Genomic DNA, 15,896 nt, shown 5'->3' with positions numbered 1-15,896 from the left:
AACCTTCAAAAAATGCTTTTGTAAGGAACAATAAAACCCATCTCCAATATAATGTTGTCAATTGTAATTACCTCTTGTAATTCCTGATCACTTGGCAAATTTCTCAATTATTGTTCCTACGTTTTTGATTCCTTAATACATTTTAAATACTCTGCCTGATATAATGCCTTAGAGAAATCTCATATCCACACTTCTCTTTAGCACCTCGCATGCAGGTATAAAATGTACTGGAATTACCAGATTTTCAACAGATTGCTGTACTGAGACGATCCGGACCTGGCCTTGGTCCTTCCGTCCCAGCTACACCTCTATTGCAAAATAATAATAATATTACTATATATTAATAATAACTACTAGTCATGAGCCCGACATCAGAGCCCAATCTTATTTATAATATTTTTGACCTTTTCCTAAAGATCGAAACGAAGCTTCCTGGATCCTACACCGATTTCCAAAACCTAGCCATGCAGACACGTCTGTCCCTCAATACAATGAATGAGTGAATCTCTTTTTCCTGGACCTTTTCCTAAAGGTCATAACAAATGTGGATCTTTTCCTAATAGATCACAACATTGGACCTTTTCCTAAAGATCGAAACATTTTAATTTTACTTACCCGAGAGACAATGCTTGTTTGCCAAACCAGGTCCGTTGGATCACCTCAGTGAGTGCACTCCTGGCTCTCAAGCATTCGGCCCTCATTTTGTTGAGGTATGAGTCCCAGACTTTCCTCAGCGTTGAGATCCAGAGTGTCTGCTCACACGAGTGATTCTGCCGACAACGCCAAAATTGTGGTGGCAGTTTCTGTAGAATAATGATACTCTATTGTATAATAATACACACATAACATTGTCTCTAGGAGGGTGTTACTTCCAGAGAGTAGAAAAGAGTCTAGACCTCCCATTGATATGCTAGTGTCAAATCCCCCTTTCTCTATCTAACAAATGCAGATGTTATTTAGACTCCAGTTACCTCTAATGCCCTGCGGTGTTTAAAATTTAACATACCACCCAATGAACACATCAAATCTTTACCCATAAAATTTATCAGGCAGTGTGGTAACAACAAAAATGAATCTTAAAAAATCCCCTTCAACCACATCACTGTTGTACCTGGTTGATCCTGCCGACAACGCCAAAATTGTGGTGGCAGTTTCTGTTTAATAATGATACTCTATTGTATAATAATACACACATAACATTGTCTCTCGGAAAGTTCAACTAAAACACCTGCAGGTGGGCTCACCCCACACAGCCACCTAGTGTGACGTGTACAGAATGAGCACAGAGCATAGGAGAATCACTTCACTTATACAATCAGAAGCCCCTCCCCGCGAGGAGCCAAAAGGTATTCTTCAGTCTCTTGATGTCTGACCAGGTTGGGCAGAGTTCCTGTCTCAGATCTCCGTCCCAGGCCCCTGGTGTGCCTTTCTGGTGTGAGACAATCTGTCTCCGAGATCCCCTATCTAGATTTACAACATCAAAAGACCCCAGTCCTGTATACAATGCAGAGTTCCCCTCACCCATCTCTATCAGACACACTAAGTAACCCCTGCAGTGAAGCATTTGCTAAGACACACATGTGGGGGCCATAAACACTTATAGTCCCCTCTGCAACTTTTGTAAGTCACAGAAACACATTTGTTATCTACTTCTTCTAAATACATATCTGTTCTTCTATTAAACATTACACAAATGCAAAATCTGCCATTACAATACCAATGCTATGTCAGGTTCCAAAAGATCATGAGTTCCTGCCCCCTTGAGCCTGAATAATGTGTATATCTGTTCCGATGTAAAATCCTATTCATTGCAAATCTGGTGGTTGCTGGGTTTAGAACATTCGATCCGCTGGTTATTCACTGTTACATGCTTCCGAGGATCCACATTCACATGGTAGTACATTCCCCTCTAACCTTATGCAGTGTCACTAAGTAGTATATTCTCCCGTAGGCCAATGCGCCTACGGAGAATGGCCACACCGCGGCGGTGAATGGCGCACATAACAGTTGTCACTAGGTAGTATATTCTCCCGCAGGCCAATGCGCCAACGGAGAATGGCCACACCGCGGCGGTGAATGGCGCACATAACAGTTGTCACTAGGTAGTATATTCTCCCGCAGGCCAATGCGCCAACGGAGAATGGCCACGCCGCAGCGGCGAATGGCACACACATAGCAGATACCGATCCAACCGTCAGGCTCCGAATTTGCACAGTTTTGGGGGGTTACAGTATTAGCTCATCACTCCCATCATGTATCATATGGGGGAGTGATTAAGACGGAGCCTAGACGCCAAACACTAAACCTGTTCTACTGTTGAATGAACAAACATTCAAACATGAGTTGTTTGACTGAAATGTATTTGCTCGCCCCAGGGCTCCAACATTGCCAGGGCCGGCCCTAACTTGCCTTGTGATCAACAAAACCCTTGATTGGAGCAACAAGGGGCGTGTGAGTGTTTAGATCAGCCTCCTTGTCCAGCCTGTGTCCCTGGGAGAACGGGAGTAGCTGCTGAAGGTAGAGCAGAGTGAGCATTTCTGTTGGGAGGATGGCCAGATGGAGTGTGTGGCGCAGAATTGTGACGCTGCCCCTGTCCTGCAGAGAAGGTCAGGCAACATTAGGCCTGCGCTGCAGCAGCAGTGTGCCAGTGATCAAACAGGCGTTCCCAGAGAGCGGCAGCGTCGTCAGGCCTTTCGGTGAGATTCCTGGGCTGTGGAAGAATGGAGTGGCCAACTTGTACAATTTCTGGAAACAAGATGGCTTCAGAAACCTTCACCGCATTATGGTGCAAAACTTCAACAAGTTTGGACCCATCTACAGGTATAGAAAGCGAGGCCGTTTGTATAAATAACTGCATAGTGCTCTCATATACTGTCTGTCATTAGTAAGAAACTATATTAAATGGCCAAAATGTGAGTGTATGCAATTTTCCTAGTCCAAATGCACCAGTTTTTATTCATGAAGATTATCTGTGACCAACAATCCTCTGCAAGGTCACATTTTCTAAAGACAACCAGCTGCTATGCCACTTTCACCCCTTCTTTTCTCTTTGTGTATGTCAGAGAAAAAATAGGTAATTATGAAAGTGTAAATATCATCAAGCCTGAGGACGCTGCCATCCTCTTCAAAGCTGAAGGCCATTATCCAAAGAGGCTGAAAGTGGAAGCGTGGACAGCCTACAGAGACTACAGGAATCACAAATATGGAGTTTTACTCAAGTATGTTGCATCATCACTATCCCCTTCTAACTGTATAATTTCAGCTGTTGTGATATTTTGACACATGTTTTATTAAATGCAATAAGACTGTCCCAGCTAGTTTTTAGTTAACGCCCATGTCTTTTCACAGGAATGGAGAAGACTGGAGATCAAACCGAGTGGTTCTCAACAAGGAGGTGATCTCCCCCAAAATAATGGAAAACTTTGTACCTTTGCTGGATGAAGTGGGACAGGATTTTGTGGCCAGAGTTCACAGGAATATAAAGCGAAGTGGCCAAAACAAATGGACAACCGACCTCTCTCAAGATCTCTTTAAATATGCACTAGAATGTAAGACTGGTATTTTTTAATCTTTCTTGATATTTATATATTTTTCTCGTTGTGAAGGCTGGTGCCACTATTTTTCTCCTCACATCATCTCTCACTCTCACACACAGCGGTGAGCTCGGTGCTGTACGGCGAGCGTCTGGGTTTGATGCAGGACTACATTGAACCTGAAGCTCAACATTTCATTAACTGCATCACGCTCATGTTCAAGACTACCTCACCCATGCTGTACATCCCCCCCGGTCTGCTGAGACTGGTTGGAGCCAAGGTGTGGCGGGACCACGTGGAGGCTTGGGATGGGATCTTCAACCAAGGTTAGACTCAGAGGACAATCAGGATGAACATTCATATAGACAGCTTTGATGTCATAGTGTTTTTAGTTAGGTCATTTGAAAACCACAATTTTTTCATTTCAATTACATCCCTTTGTTGCCTCAGCGGACCGATGCATCCAAAACATCTACAGGCAGTCGCGACAGGAGACTGGAAATCTGCAGAAATACCCAGGGGTCCTAGCCAGACTTCTAATGCAGGACAAGCTCTCCATCGAGGACATCAAGGCCAGCGTCACTGAGCTGATGGCCGGGGGAGTAGATACGGTAAGAAGCAGATCATCGCTTTCCAGAATGCGACTTCTTTTCGACTTCTTAAAACCACATAACCCTTTCCGTGTATTTCAGACTTCTATAACGCTGCTGTGGACGTTGTACGAACTGGCCAGGCACCCCAGCCTCCAGGAGGAGCTGAGGGCGGAGGTGGTCGCAGCTCGGGCTGAAAGCCAGGGAGACTTGATGGGGATGCTGAAGCGGATTCCCCTGGTTAAAGGAGCTCTGAAGGAAACACTGAGGTGATTGACATAGTTGCACAACAGTGATACTGCAGAGATAGAGGGCAGTGGATTTAAGATGCATTAGAAGACTTTGATTTCGTTTTGGATGTATTCAACAATACATCACAGCATCATTTGTCACAAATAATTGGATATAAGACCCACCAATAAGATAGTGGATAAATATTTAACATTTGTAATAATACATTTTCCACTTCCACATACTGTTGTTGCTCTGATATTGACTTTTCATCTGTTATCCGCTGCCACAAAGTTAATAAATGTTCACTTTCATACCTCAGGATACACCCAGTCGCAGTGAGCTTGCAAAGATACACCGCAGAAGATGTCATCCTTCAAAACTATCACATTCCAGCCGGGGTAAGAGACAGTGGGAATTAGAAATAATCTTTCTGATGTTTTTCTCATGTTTTCACTGTATTTCATGTTTTATATTTGGTGTCCTTGTTTGGTTTGTGTTTAGACTTTAGTTCAGTTGGGACTTTATGCGATGGGAAGAGACCCCAAGGTGTTTCCTCGTCCGGAGCAGTATCAGCCGTCCCGCTGGCTGAGGACGGAGGTTCACTACTTCAGAAGCCTCAGCTTCGGCTTTGGCTCCCGTCAATGTTTGGGACGCAGAATAGCAGAGACAGAGATGCAACTCTTCCTCATCCATGTGAGACACACAGAGAACGAAGAGCAGCTTCACACTGTTTTGTTGCACGTTTACACATCATATTGACCGTTTGCGTTATTTTGTTGCAGATGCTGGAGAACTTCAGAGTGGAGAAACAGCGGCACGTGGACGTGCAGAGTACCTTCGAGCTCATTATCGTACCAGAGAAGCCGATTATTTTGACTTTGAAACCGCTGCAAACGAGTCGGTAACACTGTATTTGTTACTTAACTTACTTACTTAACATTTTTGGAGCGTGATAAAGTCAGGTTCATTTTTGTAGATCTTTATCACAAATGATTGTAAAGGCCTGATAATATAATACAATATAAATACTAAATACAATCTTCCAACCTGATATGTTGACAGAAAGCAAGAATTAAGCATTAGGAAAGAAAACAGCATAAATGTGCATGTACGAATTACCTCAGTAATTTGATAACTGGTGAATAAGCAATTAAATGTATTGTACTTACATTACTTAGTAATGATTGAAATGTGTAGTCTGTGAGAGTCAGTACAATGACATGACATGACATGCACCTTTATTTCATGTGTAAATGCCCAAAAAATTCGCAAATGAATAAAAGAGTTCATAAACCGTATTTATTGTTAATTTGATTATTATTTCAATTTCTTAACCCATTCCTTCATCCTATATTTCATTTACTGGTCATTTTTCAGGTTCCCGTGTACTTTGCTGATGTAAGAATCTGATACAGTCATCTGTAAGCAGTAGCAAACAGTGGGGGAAATAATTCCATGTTAAATAGCTTTTAAAATTCAGCACAATGTGTAAAACTCAACTGACTGAAGACGCATCATGAAGGATTTTGGTGGATGATGTTCCGATGAAGCCATGCCTGTGCTCATTTAGTTTAGTCAACATTTCCTGTTTCTGTTTCCCCCACACTTTAGAGTTCTCCTCCAGCTGTGACAGAGGCAAACAAAAGGTGAAACACGCAATAAACCATGAATGAAAAGGTGATTATTGATTAACTAATAATTTAGTTTGACAGTTTCTCGCTTTTTACCTGAGCCTCCAGTGTTTGGACTCTTGCATCGGCCATCTCCAGTTTATTTATTAAACTCAGTCTCTCCTTGAGTGATAGAACCTCTTTTGTCTGAGGGATACATGATGTACATATATATAAGATATAAGACAAAATTAAGATATTGTCATATATTCTAGAGGACATGGAGTCTTGATGCTGGGCTGAAGTCAGGCCTGTATTTGAACTCTGACTCCGTGGTTGTACCTGTGCTGTAATGACGGGGAAGGGCTGCTTGCGAATCCTGTCCAGCTCTTCATGTAGACGAGAGTTTTCAGCTGCCAGGGCTGACTGCACCTCTTCTGTTCTGCAGTCAGTCGAACCTACAGCACAGAGAGATGTGACAAGTGTGAATATACACCAACTGTACACCTGCTTCATCAGTGAATTATCCACTTCAGCCAATCACAAGCTTTCTCTGAATGGTGCAAAAAACAAAAAACATTGAAACAGTCATTCAGTAAAGTGCATAGCTCCACCAAGGCCCAACAGTCCCCCAATGAAACAAAATTTAAATTCACTAGATCCAGATTTTCATTTGGATCTGCACCAAATTGCACACACTCATAAATGTCAGTCCCCTAAACATGACTGGTTATTTTTTCAGCGTGATCCATGAAATATTCTCAGAACTGGGAGGAAGAAACGCAATGTTGAAGAAAATTATTTAAAAAAGATTCCTGGCTCTGATCCGTTGTCCAGATCTGTGAAAGGTTAATGGGTTCTTCCTTGGCCCAAACCTCAACCTTTAAGTTTTTAATAAAATCTAATTAGTTTTTGCATAATCCTGCTGAAAGACAGACAAAAAACAATGGTTGGAGCTGACAGAACAACTGTAGTAGCTCAGATTACCATTCTTTACAGCAGTATTGAAAAGAAAAGTATCACAGAATATAAACGTATCCACCTTGAGGCGAATGGTCTAAATCAACAGAAGATCACGACTAAAGACTAGAGAAGCCTGGTCTAATGAATCTGAATCTCTGCTGAGGCACACAGGTTGAAACGGCAGAGATAAACACCAGCCCGCCTTGTGTCCAAAGTGGTTGTAATGGAGTAATGGTATGTCTGATGGCATCCTGTATACCGATGAATCCACGTTTGTATGCCACAGCCTACTTGAATATTGCTGCTGACCATATGCACCCTTTACGGCCACAGTATGATATTGTTCCACGTCACAAAGTAGAAGAAGCATGAGCATGACAATGTGTTTGGTGAACTTCAGTCATCAGACCTGAGTCCAACAGAACACCTTCGTGATGACGTAGAACGAGAGACTCACAACCTTTATGTGCAGCAGAAAAATCATTGAGTCAGTCCTGATGACATGGAGCAGATTCCAGGAACCAAGACAAACTCTTTTGTTTGCAAGGGGAGGCACTACCCAGTATTTGTGTGGTGTTTCTACTGAGCTGCTCTGTGAGTGTATATTTTCACCTTTACACTCACCTCTGTGCTTTTCAATCACCGGCCCCTTGTCAATACTTGGTCTGTTCTTCTCTCTGAGTTTACTCTCTAATGCTTTCTCCATCTTCTCAATGACCTGGGAAATTGGGATAGCACAAATAAAACATGTATCCAGACAGAAGTGTTCCCCATTGAAAAATACTGTATAAGTATTAATCAGTGCAGAAGAGACAGTGTTGCTCACTTTTCACCTTTTCCTGTTTTTTCACTGTTGTCTCCAATGTGGCCATCTTTGCTGCGTAACTCTGATGCTGCAGATCCTCCTGCTGCTGGTGCTGCTGGTGCTGCTGCTGGTGCTGGTGCTGCTGCTGACCTCTGGTGAGTTTAATCAGCTCCTTCTCTCTGTCGTTCTTCTGCACAACACATATGGAAAAAAGGGAAAGTAGGAAACTTCATAAACAGTACAAATGCATCAACACAAACTGTTTTAATTGAATTTGTAATATGAGTGTTTGTTGTATCTTCTAACCTTGATCAGCTCATCCTGTAGCTGTTGGATTCTGTCTCTCTGCGTCGCCCCTTTACTGGTCTCACTGGCCAGCTTGAATTTGAGAGAAGCTTCAAAAAGAATAGCAGGACAAATCGTACTCTGAAGCATGAATCTGTGTGAAGATACACTTACGTCTGATTTGTGCCGATTCAATGAACTGGTTTTCGGAATTGTGTTAACTTGAGAAAAGTACGTTGACAATGAATCAAATCTAAGATGAGAGTTAACGTTAGATGTATAAAGAGTGGAACTATTTCATATTTTTGAATGATGAACATGTTAAGTTTGAGGCTTGGACATTTGAACGATAAATAATCAAAACACAGATTGATAAGTCCTTTGAAATCTAAAGGATTTCGCTTCTGGAATGGACTTAAATGTTGTCCCTTTGCTCGGATGCCAGCAGAGAAACCTTCAGGAGCGTCGTTTTCACTGAGGGTCACAAAATGTCCTTCAGGAGATAAGGGATGTATACCCGCGGAGCTTATCAGGGTCTGTGGCCTAAATGAGCTGCCTTATCACAAAATCTGCATGGGCAGAGACACTCACAAGGATTAGCAAACACAAAGTGGGCCAGCCTCCACACCATTACTTCATCTGCCAATGAAATGCCTTTAAAACCATAACAACACAGAGGGACGCTTTAGCATCCGCTGGCTGGGAAGAAAACTGTATAACTTTTTTGCGGGTATTTTTGAATCTGAGCATTTTTATAAATTAGATCTCAACTATTGAAGAGCAGAAACAGAATCATTTATTTTGCATGGAATGGTAATGGATGGAAAACAAAATGGTTGAGTAATTACCTACATGTTCTGTTGTGCCTCACCTATACGGTCAGCAATCTCAGCTTTGGTCATGACGGCGATGTCTGCGTCATCCAGCAGATCTCGGCCAAGGTCCAGGTGCAGAGACAGATCAGTGCGGAGCCGACTGTTTTCTGTCTCCAACGTCACCACCTGTGTCCTCAGTGCTATGATGTCTTCTGCCATCCGACTCACGGCCGAGCGATAGTTCTCCAACTCCTGATGGAGAAGTGTTGCCGGTCAGTCTCACACTAAGAGCTCAAAGGGGGATACTTGTTACATTGTAAATTGGTAATTTCATGCCTTGTTTTGAATTCCCATTTCAGGCAAATCCCCTTCAGCTTCCCTCCAAGGTCATTTGTAATCAAACCTTGTCTATTTAGTTTCTACAAATTTCAAGAATCCAAAAGGGCCAATGCCTTACAACTGTAAACACAGTTTGGTTTCGTTGTTCTACAAGATCTCCACCTCTAGATGTCTCTTCAGCTCCATCTTTAAATCGAGGAGGATGTAGTCGACATGTCTGTGCACTGAGAGGATTTAAAAACAGCTCAGAGACAAACACATATCATATGTACAGTTCATCATGGTCTCAATAAAGAATTGTTCTGGTTTCGGATAAGCACATGACATGAGAATTTACAAATGGGACGTATCTGAGCCAAAAAAAAAAGATAATTAATCCACGAAGTGTTAATCAATTGTCTGAGGGTGAGTTACAATGTGTTCAGACAGCAGCTCCTCAAATCCAGAGGGACAATAACACCCTCTCCTGTGAAGGAGTTTGGTCACAGGAGCTTTAAATAAGGATTTTGCATAAATTGGGCCGTTGCATTCACAGAGCTTCCTGTTGTGAAAGCCCATTTGCTGAACTGTGGCAGGAAATGTCAAAGTCCTGCGAGAATTTCAGGGGGCAAGACAGAAGAAAAAAATTCAAAAAACATTCTTGGTGCCCTTATTTGAAATGAAAGTATTTGATTTGATTCAGTCATCATCACACATTGTACAATATGTGTAAACAATTTAGACAGTCTAAAGAAAGTGTAAACAGTCTTCCTATAGGGCGGGAGGGGATGTATCTGCACAAAGTGAGATTCTTTTACTGTACTATGTTGCAAAACCTAATGAAGAGAATTATAAAAAATAACTAAAGCTTTACATAATACATATATTGTAATGACTGAAAAGGCTCAGGGAGAAATGCTTATATATATATATAAATGTCAAATGAAGCTACCCTCCAGTAGTAAACAAAGAAAAATATTCAATTGAATCTACACGCTTTAATAATAATAATAATAATAATAATAATAATGATAATGATAATAATAATAATAATAATAATGATGATGATGATGATGATGATGATGATGATGATGATGATGATGATGATAATAATAATAATAATAATAAATAAATAAGCTTTATTTATACAGCACTTTTCAAAAAAAAGTTACAAAGTGCTTTACAAAGTTAAAACAATATAAAATATGACAGGACAGACCATGTTTTCACCATTTCCCCTTTGAATATCTCTTTTTAATCCCTTTTTGGGCTTTTTGTACCGTAAACGTATGAGTACCTCTCGGATCCTATTTGTTCTGTTGTATTGAAAGAAACTTTTGTACACAGTCTGGGAGTGGCTTCGATTTTGCTCTGAACATTGTTTGCACCATATTATAAATGAAGTAAATCATCAAATTATTACTATTTATCCAGAGCTGTTTTGTTCTTTTAGAAACCACACTGTTGCAGAGCGCGGCTATCAAGGCTTCTCTTTAAGGTATGTGCCTGTTGTATATCAGCATTGTTCACATTCTTCTCCATCCAGTTGAATAGACAGAATTGAATTGAGAGCAGGGTCCTGCAGCGGCGTGACGTGGGGTGTGTAGGGGGTGTAGGGGTATATATCAGGGGATTCCAATCTAAGGATGGTGCGGTTGTTACTCCCGTGGGACACAATGGTGAAATCGAGCATCTAATTGAAAGGGCAGGCGGGAGGTGACAATCATGACTGCAGATGAGATGGTGTCTCTGTTAGACGGAGGGGTGTCCCCCACCGGCATGATGGGATAGACGGCTCCCTGTGATGAGTCTGTGTTTCTGCCGGTGAACACTCCCACTGCTCTCCAAGAGCAGTAAACGGAAGCTGCACTGAAGAACGAGGTTTAAATATTGGAATCTGTTATCATTACCATCATGCACGTGCAGTGTTATTATGCACGAATGTATGCAGTTATAACCCAGATCTCATTCAATGCTCACATCTGAACAGTATCGTTTTTCCATCCATCCATCCATCCATCCATCCATCCATCCATCCATCCAGAGGCGTGTCACACACCAGGCACGTCGCCAGCGAATCACAGGGCCTATACTTAAAGAAAAACCACCATTCACACTCACGATCAATTTTAAAGTCTGTAATTAACCTAACTACAATCTGCATGTGTTTGGACTGTGGGAGGAATACGGTGTACGCGATGAAAACCCCAAACAAACACGGGGAGAACATGCAAATACCCTCAAACGGAGATTAGGACCAGGAACCTTCTTGCTGTGAGGCTACAGTGCCGACCACTGCAAGACTGTGTCAACCTAAAGAATTAATTGTGAAGAAAAGCTCACAGCAACAGGAGAAAATGCCAGGATATTCAGTACAACACTCTCAGACTTCAGCAGACGTTTAAACCACATCAACTTTACCCTCAATCCCTCCATGAAATGTTAATCTGATCCACGAGCTGCCATTTTGTGTCCCAGTATACCGTGGCAGTATAGTGCCTAATCTCAATAGGGTTTCCATGTCCCTGTTCACTAACTAATCCTGACAGTGGGGATTGCCTCACTGATTGATTAAGTTTATGTATTGATTATATTCATTCACCTTAGTTTGGAGGTCGTTGATCTCTGCCATGATGGGATCACCCTCAAAATCATGCAGTGGAGGTCTGAAGCAGGGACAAATTTAATAAAAGTGACTCACTACGGTAAAATGTGTCCATTTATGCAGAGGCTGTTTCTCACATGGTCTGTCTCACCGTTTATGTGGATGATGCACTTGATATGTTTGGTTTATCTTGGGCTTGTTGGCCTGTGTAGCTTCTCTCCTCTGCTGCTGATGGGTTGCATTTTGGAGCTCAGCCTTCGCTTCGTTGTCGAGGCTCCGGTAACCAGGAAGGATCTGTGCCAGGGCATCATGAGATGGGAGATGATATCCATCCTTCTGAGGCTGCAGAGGAAATAATGTCTTCAGTGTCAAAAGCTGCGAGCAAAAAATTGTCCCAGGAATATTTTAACCCTAATGTTCTTCTTGTTTTCTTGCATGGAGAGCCTCTTTATCCACTCAAAACAGACTTTTTCCATGTTGATACTGATATTTAATGAAAATTGCTTGTTAATATGGGTTGATACAATAAATGACACATGACCTCTGTTTGAAGTAAACACACATTTTTTTGTTAAAAATTGTGCTCTATAAATAAAGTCTATGCACTTTCGTGTTTGCTGCTCTATTCATCCCAGATCCCATATTAGTCTCTCAGGGTTCACGGTTGTGGAGTTTGGGCGTCTAATTGAACCCAGTCAAAAGGTTTCATCTACATGATATCTGTGAGGCCAGTTTGTGACATAGGTAGAGTTTATCATGTTGGTACTTTCCTAAATATTAGGATTTAATAAGGTCAAATGAAAGGAAAATACTAAAAAGAAAAAAACGACATATTATTATTAATAAACAACAGGAAGTAAAGTCAATTTTATGTAAACACAAGGGTTAGATTCACAACAGAAACAACACAGGCAAACAGCAACATGTCCGAGAAGCAAACTGCTCAGCAATCTCCAATAACTGTGTGGGAGGACAAATGTTCTATGGTAACATTAAACACACCAGCCCTGTTTTTACAGAAAATTAAAGCTTTTATCCCAAAAATGTTGCAGCTCTGACCTCACATCACTCACTGTGTTTCTATGTGGCCTGCTCCTCCTCTTCATCTCCGGGATATAAAGGCTGCTACGTTGCTATGCACACAGTACGCACTTTATATCTAGAGAGCTCTTAGTCAATAGTCCTTGAAGTATGAGCCTTGCATATACAATGTACACTGTCAGTGGTCGTGGTTGCCAGGTAGCACGGAGTCAAAGAAACGGCGTGAAACAGAGTCATTATCTATTATCTTCCCACAGGCTCTCGTTCTAACACAAATACCTCCACACAGTCAGAGCCTACCTTCACTGCAGCTGCACGGCCGCTCAGAGATTTCGTCTTTTTTGAGGCCTTCATCGAACAGAAAATGTCAGAGTCCTCGTTAGGAGAAATAAACACCCCACTGATGTGTGGGTGTGGACGATCCACCTGTAACCACAACAAAAACCATAGCAACATGTTCAGACCCATGAGGAAAAGATTTGTGTTGTGTATCAAACGCAGTATCGGGTTTCATATTCAAGAGTTGATGTACAGGCTGCAGGGATGGAAAATAAGTATGTGCTCAAGATCAGTTTTTGAGATACTTGTAAAGTACATAGTCAGGTTGTAAACATGTAAAATGTTTAAATTCTATATTTTATTATATAGTATGTGTGTATAGCTGTGTGTAATATGTACAAATTATATTTAAAGGCTCCCACATAGGCTGTAAGCTCCTCTTATAGAATCACTGTATCTTCGGACTTTCCCATGAACTGAAAAACTCAAGATTTGACACCAAATTGCAAAATGTTATCACATTTGCTGCCTAAAGTGGATTTTGATGCTGTCGCTTCCACATGTTACTTTAGACCAAATCTGAGTTTAGAGTATTATTACTCTGAGGTACTGCTTCTTAAAGTAAAGCTTTATAGTAAAAGATATGAGTACTTTTGCTTCGTTTACCATTATCCCAAAAATATGTAATCAGGCGTTATATTTATGGCTGGAAGCAGCATGTAACAATCAATGGAATCAAAGACGGGTTGAATCTGTCTCGGCCTGGATAAGCAGATTGATGAGGATTGATTAATGATTTTTTTGAATGACATGCTGAGCAGCACCTGTGGCTCCCGCCGGGTATTTATTCCCACCTTATGGACTGATGTCAACTCATTAATGCTCAGCGAGATTTGAATTTTAACAGGGCTTTTTTTTTGTTTTCATGTGAAAACGCCAAGTCTATGAAATATGTCCTTTTCTGAATAAGTGTTTCTGTTTCGTCTTAAGATAATTTAACTATTGAATAATCTGAAATCCACAGTCTATTGTCACTAAAATGAGAATGGAGCTGTTTTAGTAGCTCGACATGCTTTTTTCAGGACAGTGAAAACTTCTGAACGGCTGAGCTTAAAGCAAATAAATAATCGAGTGGTTGTGAGTGCTTTTTGTGCCTATTGTGAATGAAATGTAAATAAAGAAAAGCTTAATTTGCCAAAAGTGTTTATGTACACGTCTTTATATTCAAATGTGAAAACCCGCAATAGATCAATATCTCTCACTGGTTAGGTTGCTCATTAGTGGTGGAGGCTGAGGTTGACGAACATTGATGGAACTGGATCTGACTGAGACTTAATGATTAAGGTGGGTCAGCCAGGAAGAGTCATCAGTCATCAATGCAAACAATGATGTAAATACTCTTTTTAAACATTTGAGAGGTAAAAGGTTCACTTCTCAAACATGTTTCAATTTCAGTAGCGATATATTCTGTTGGACACAGAAAAACAGATATGCTTAAAAAGCCCATCGTTCAAATATGTCCATGCCACAATTGGACTGTGCCAATACATGTATGTTCTTATCCAGGAATTCAATTTATCATACTTATCATACTCATAACAAATTACCCATTAATGAACACGTGCATGGATCTGTTTAAAAAAAAAAAAAAATGTTTGAATCATTTAAAAAACCTTCTCTATTCAGTTTTTGTATAAATATTTTCAGAGCTGACTGCTTTAATTCATGATGAATAATTCACTGGGTGCTTGCAGCTATGTGCTCTGCTAGAAGACGTATTCTCATGTAATCCGACGAGGGAGAACCTGTACAAGTGAAAACGTTTCCCGCAGACTCTAATATCGAATTAACATGTATGAAACTGGCTGACAAATTTACACAATCCTCAGAACACAATCATTTATATTCGCATGTTGTGTTTTGGTCGCGGCTCGTGTTCACAATGGCTCTGACCCTGTTACGTGCAATCAGTGAAGAGCTGGGGAGGGGACTGGGACGTGTGCTGCGTGTCTCTGCGTGTCTGTGTGTGTGTGTGTGTGTGTGTGTGTGTGTGTGTGTGTGTGTGTGTGTGTGTGTGTGTGTGTGTGTCAGTGGTTGTCTAAGTCTGTGGCCTGGGCCCTAGGTAATCAGAATTCAGCACACAGCCTGCAAAATGCCGCAAATGGCCTCTTCATTGGAGTGACAGCTGTGAGCCTCCTGCCACACAGAGCTTCAATTAGGCTGCCAGAGCAAGGCGGCTCCCAGGAGCTTTCTCTATACCTCTGCCCCCCCCCCCCCCTCTACATATCCCACCTTTTCTGTCCTCCACTTCTTCTTTTTTTTGCTTCAATCCTTCATCTGACCCAGACGTCAGTCCTTTTCCTGTTTTTTCCCCCCACATTTGCCCTCAGCATCCTTACCGTCTTTTCTGTCTCTTCAGCCGCTGTCTACTCATGACAAGCCGAGCGGAAATACTTGTAGTGTGCTAATGGACACTGGGGTAAAAGGGATGTTGGAGAACTGATGGCAACTGAAGCTGAAAGAAAAAAAAATCTGAAAGGAGGATACAGAGGTGGATGGTCTCTGAGTCACACCAGGAATTTAGCAGAGCAGTGTGGGTTGTCTGGTCTGTTTTTTCATATCTGTGCTGATACAGTGCAGATCTTACTTAAGCAATAATTGGATTAGATGAGAGAAGCAATAGCAGGATAACAAGTGTTCCACATTTATACACATGCAAATACGGATGGTTCTATTTTTGATAAGCCCGCTAATTAATATTGATATTCAGTAAATTTTTAAAATGTAATAATTATTTAGTCTTTATTTAATCAGAAAG

The 15,896-nt window shown here is 41.3% G+C and overlaps 2 protein-coding genes across 3 annotated transcripts; one reads left to right on the top strand and one right to left on the bottom strand.

Annotated features, from left to right (window-relative positions):
• The first annotated feature begins 2,423 nt into the window (after nt 1-2,423).
• On the top strand, nt 2,424-5,658 carry LOC117763592 (cholesterol side-chain cleavage enzyme, mitochondrial). Of its 2 annotated transcripts, XM_034588829.1 has the most exons (9): nt 2,424-2,820; nt 3,063-3,218; nt 3,349-3,548; nt 3,656-3,859; nt 3,984-4,144; nt 4,226-4,392; nt 4,677-4,755; nt 4,859-5,050; nt 5,140-5,656. In XM_034588829.1, exons 1-9 carry the CDS (start codon nt 2,549-2,551, stop codon nt 5,260-5,262), a joined length of 1,554 nt encoding a protein of 517 aa, XP_034444720.1. In that variant the 5' UTR covers nt 2,424-2,548; the 3' UTR covers nt 5,263-5,656. The 2 variants fall into 2 exon arrangements, with proteins under 2 accessions (XP_034444720.1, XP_034444718.1); XM_034588827.1 differs by having other exon boundaries at nt 3,984-4,392; nt 5,140-5,658.
• A 165-nt stretch (nt 5,659-5,823) lies between these two features.
• ccdc33 (coiled-coil domain containing 33) lies at nt 5,824-13,329 on the bottom strand. Its single transcript, XM_034588830.1, has 10 exons — nt 13,100-13,329; nt 11,910-12,100; nt 11,756-11,819; nt 8,892-9,087; nt 8,042-8,130; nt 7,764-7,925; nt 7,555-7,648; nt 6,310-6,425; nt 6,085-6,174; nt 5,824-5,981 (listed from the first exon to the last, which is right to left on the bottom strand). Exons 1-10 carry the CDS (start codon nt 13,265-13,267, stop codon nt 5,853-5,855), a joined length of 1,299 nt encoding a protein of 432 aa, XP_034444721.1. The 5' UTR covers nt 13,268-13,329; the 3' UTR covers nt 5,824-5,852.
• Between the last annotated feature and the right edge of the window lie 2,567 nt (nt 13,330-15,896).

This window comes from Hippoglossus hippoglossus, chromosome 6 (assembly GCF_009819705.1).
Source record: "Hippoglossus hippoglossus isolate fHipHip1 chromosome 6, fHipHip1.pri, whole genome shotgun sequence".
NCBI classification, from domain to species: Eukaryota; Metazoa; Chordata; class Actinopteri; order Pleuronectiformes; family Pleuronectidae; genus Hippoglossus; species Hippoglossus hippoglossus.
This window is presented reverse-complemented; position numbering and strand designations above follow the sequence as displayed.

Coding starts and splice junctions, on each gene's coding strand:
- LOC117763592 (XM_034588827.1), top strand. CDS start 2,549: ATGGCCAGATGGAGTGTGTGGCGCAGAATTGTGACGCTGCCCCTGTCC. Junction 3,219..3,348: donor AAATATGGAGTTTTACTCAA/GTATGTTGCATC, acceptor GTCTTTTCACAG/GAATGGAGAAGACTGGAGAT. Junction 4,756..4,858: donor ACTATCACATTCCAGCCGGG/GTAAGAGACAGT, acceptor GTTTGTGTTTAG/ACTTTAGTTCAGTTGGGACT.
- ccdc33 (XM_034588830.1), bottom strand. CDS start 13,267: ATGGGTCTGAACATGTTGCTATGGTTTTTGTTGTGGTTACAGGTGGAT. Junction 9,088..11,755: donor TCAACGACCTCCAAACTAAG/GTGAATGAATAT, acceptor CTTCTCCATCAG/GAGTTGGAGAACTATCGCTC. Junction 7,926..8,041: donor TACAGGATGAGCTGATCAAG/GTTAGAAGATAC, acceptor TGTGTTGTGCAG/AAGAACGACAGAGAGAAGGA.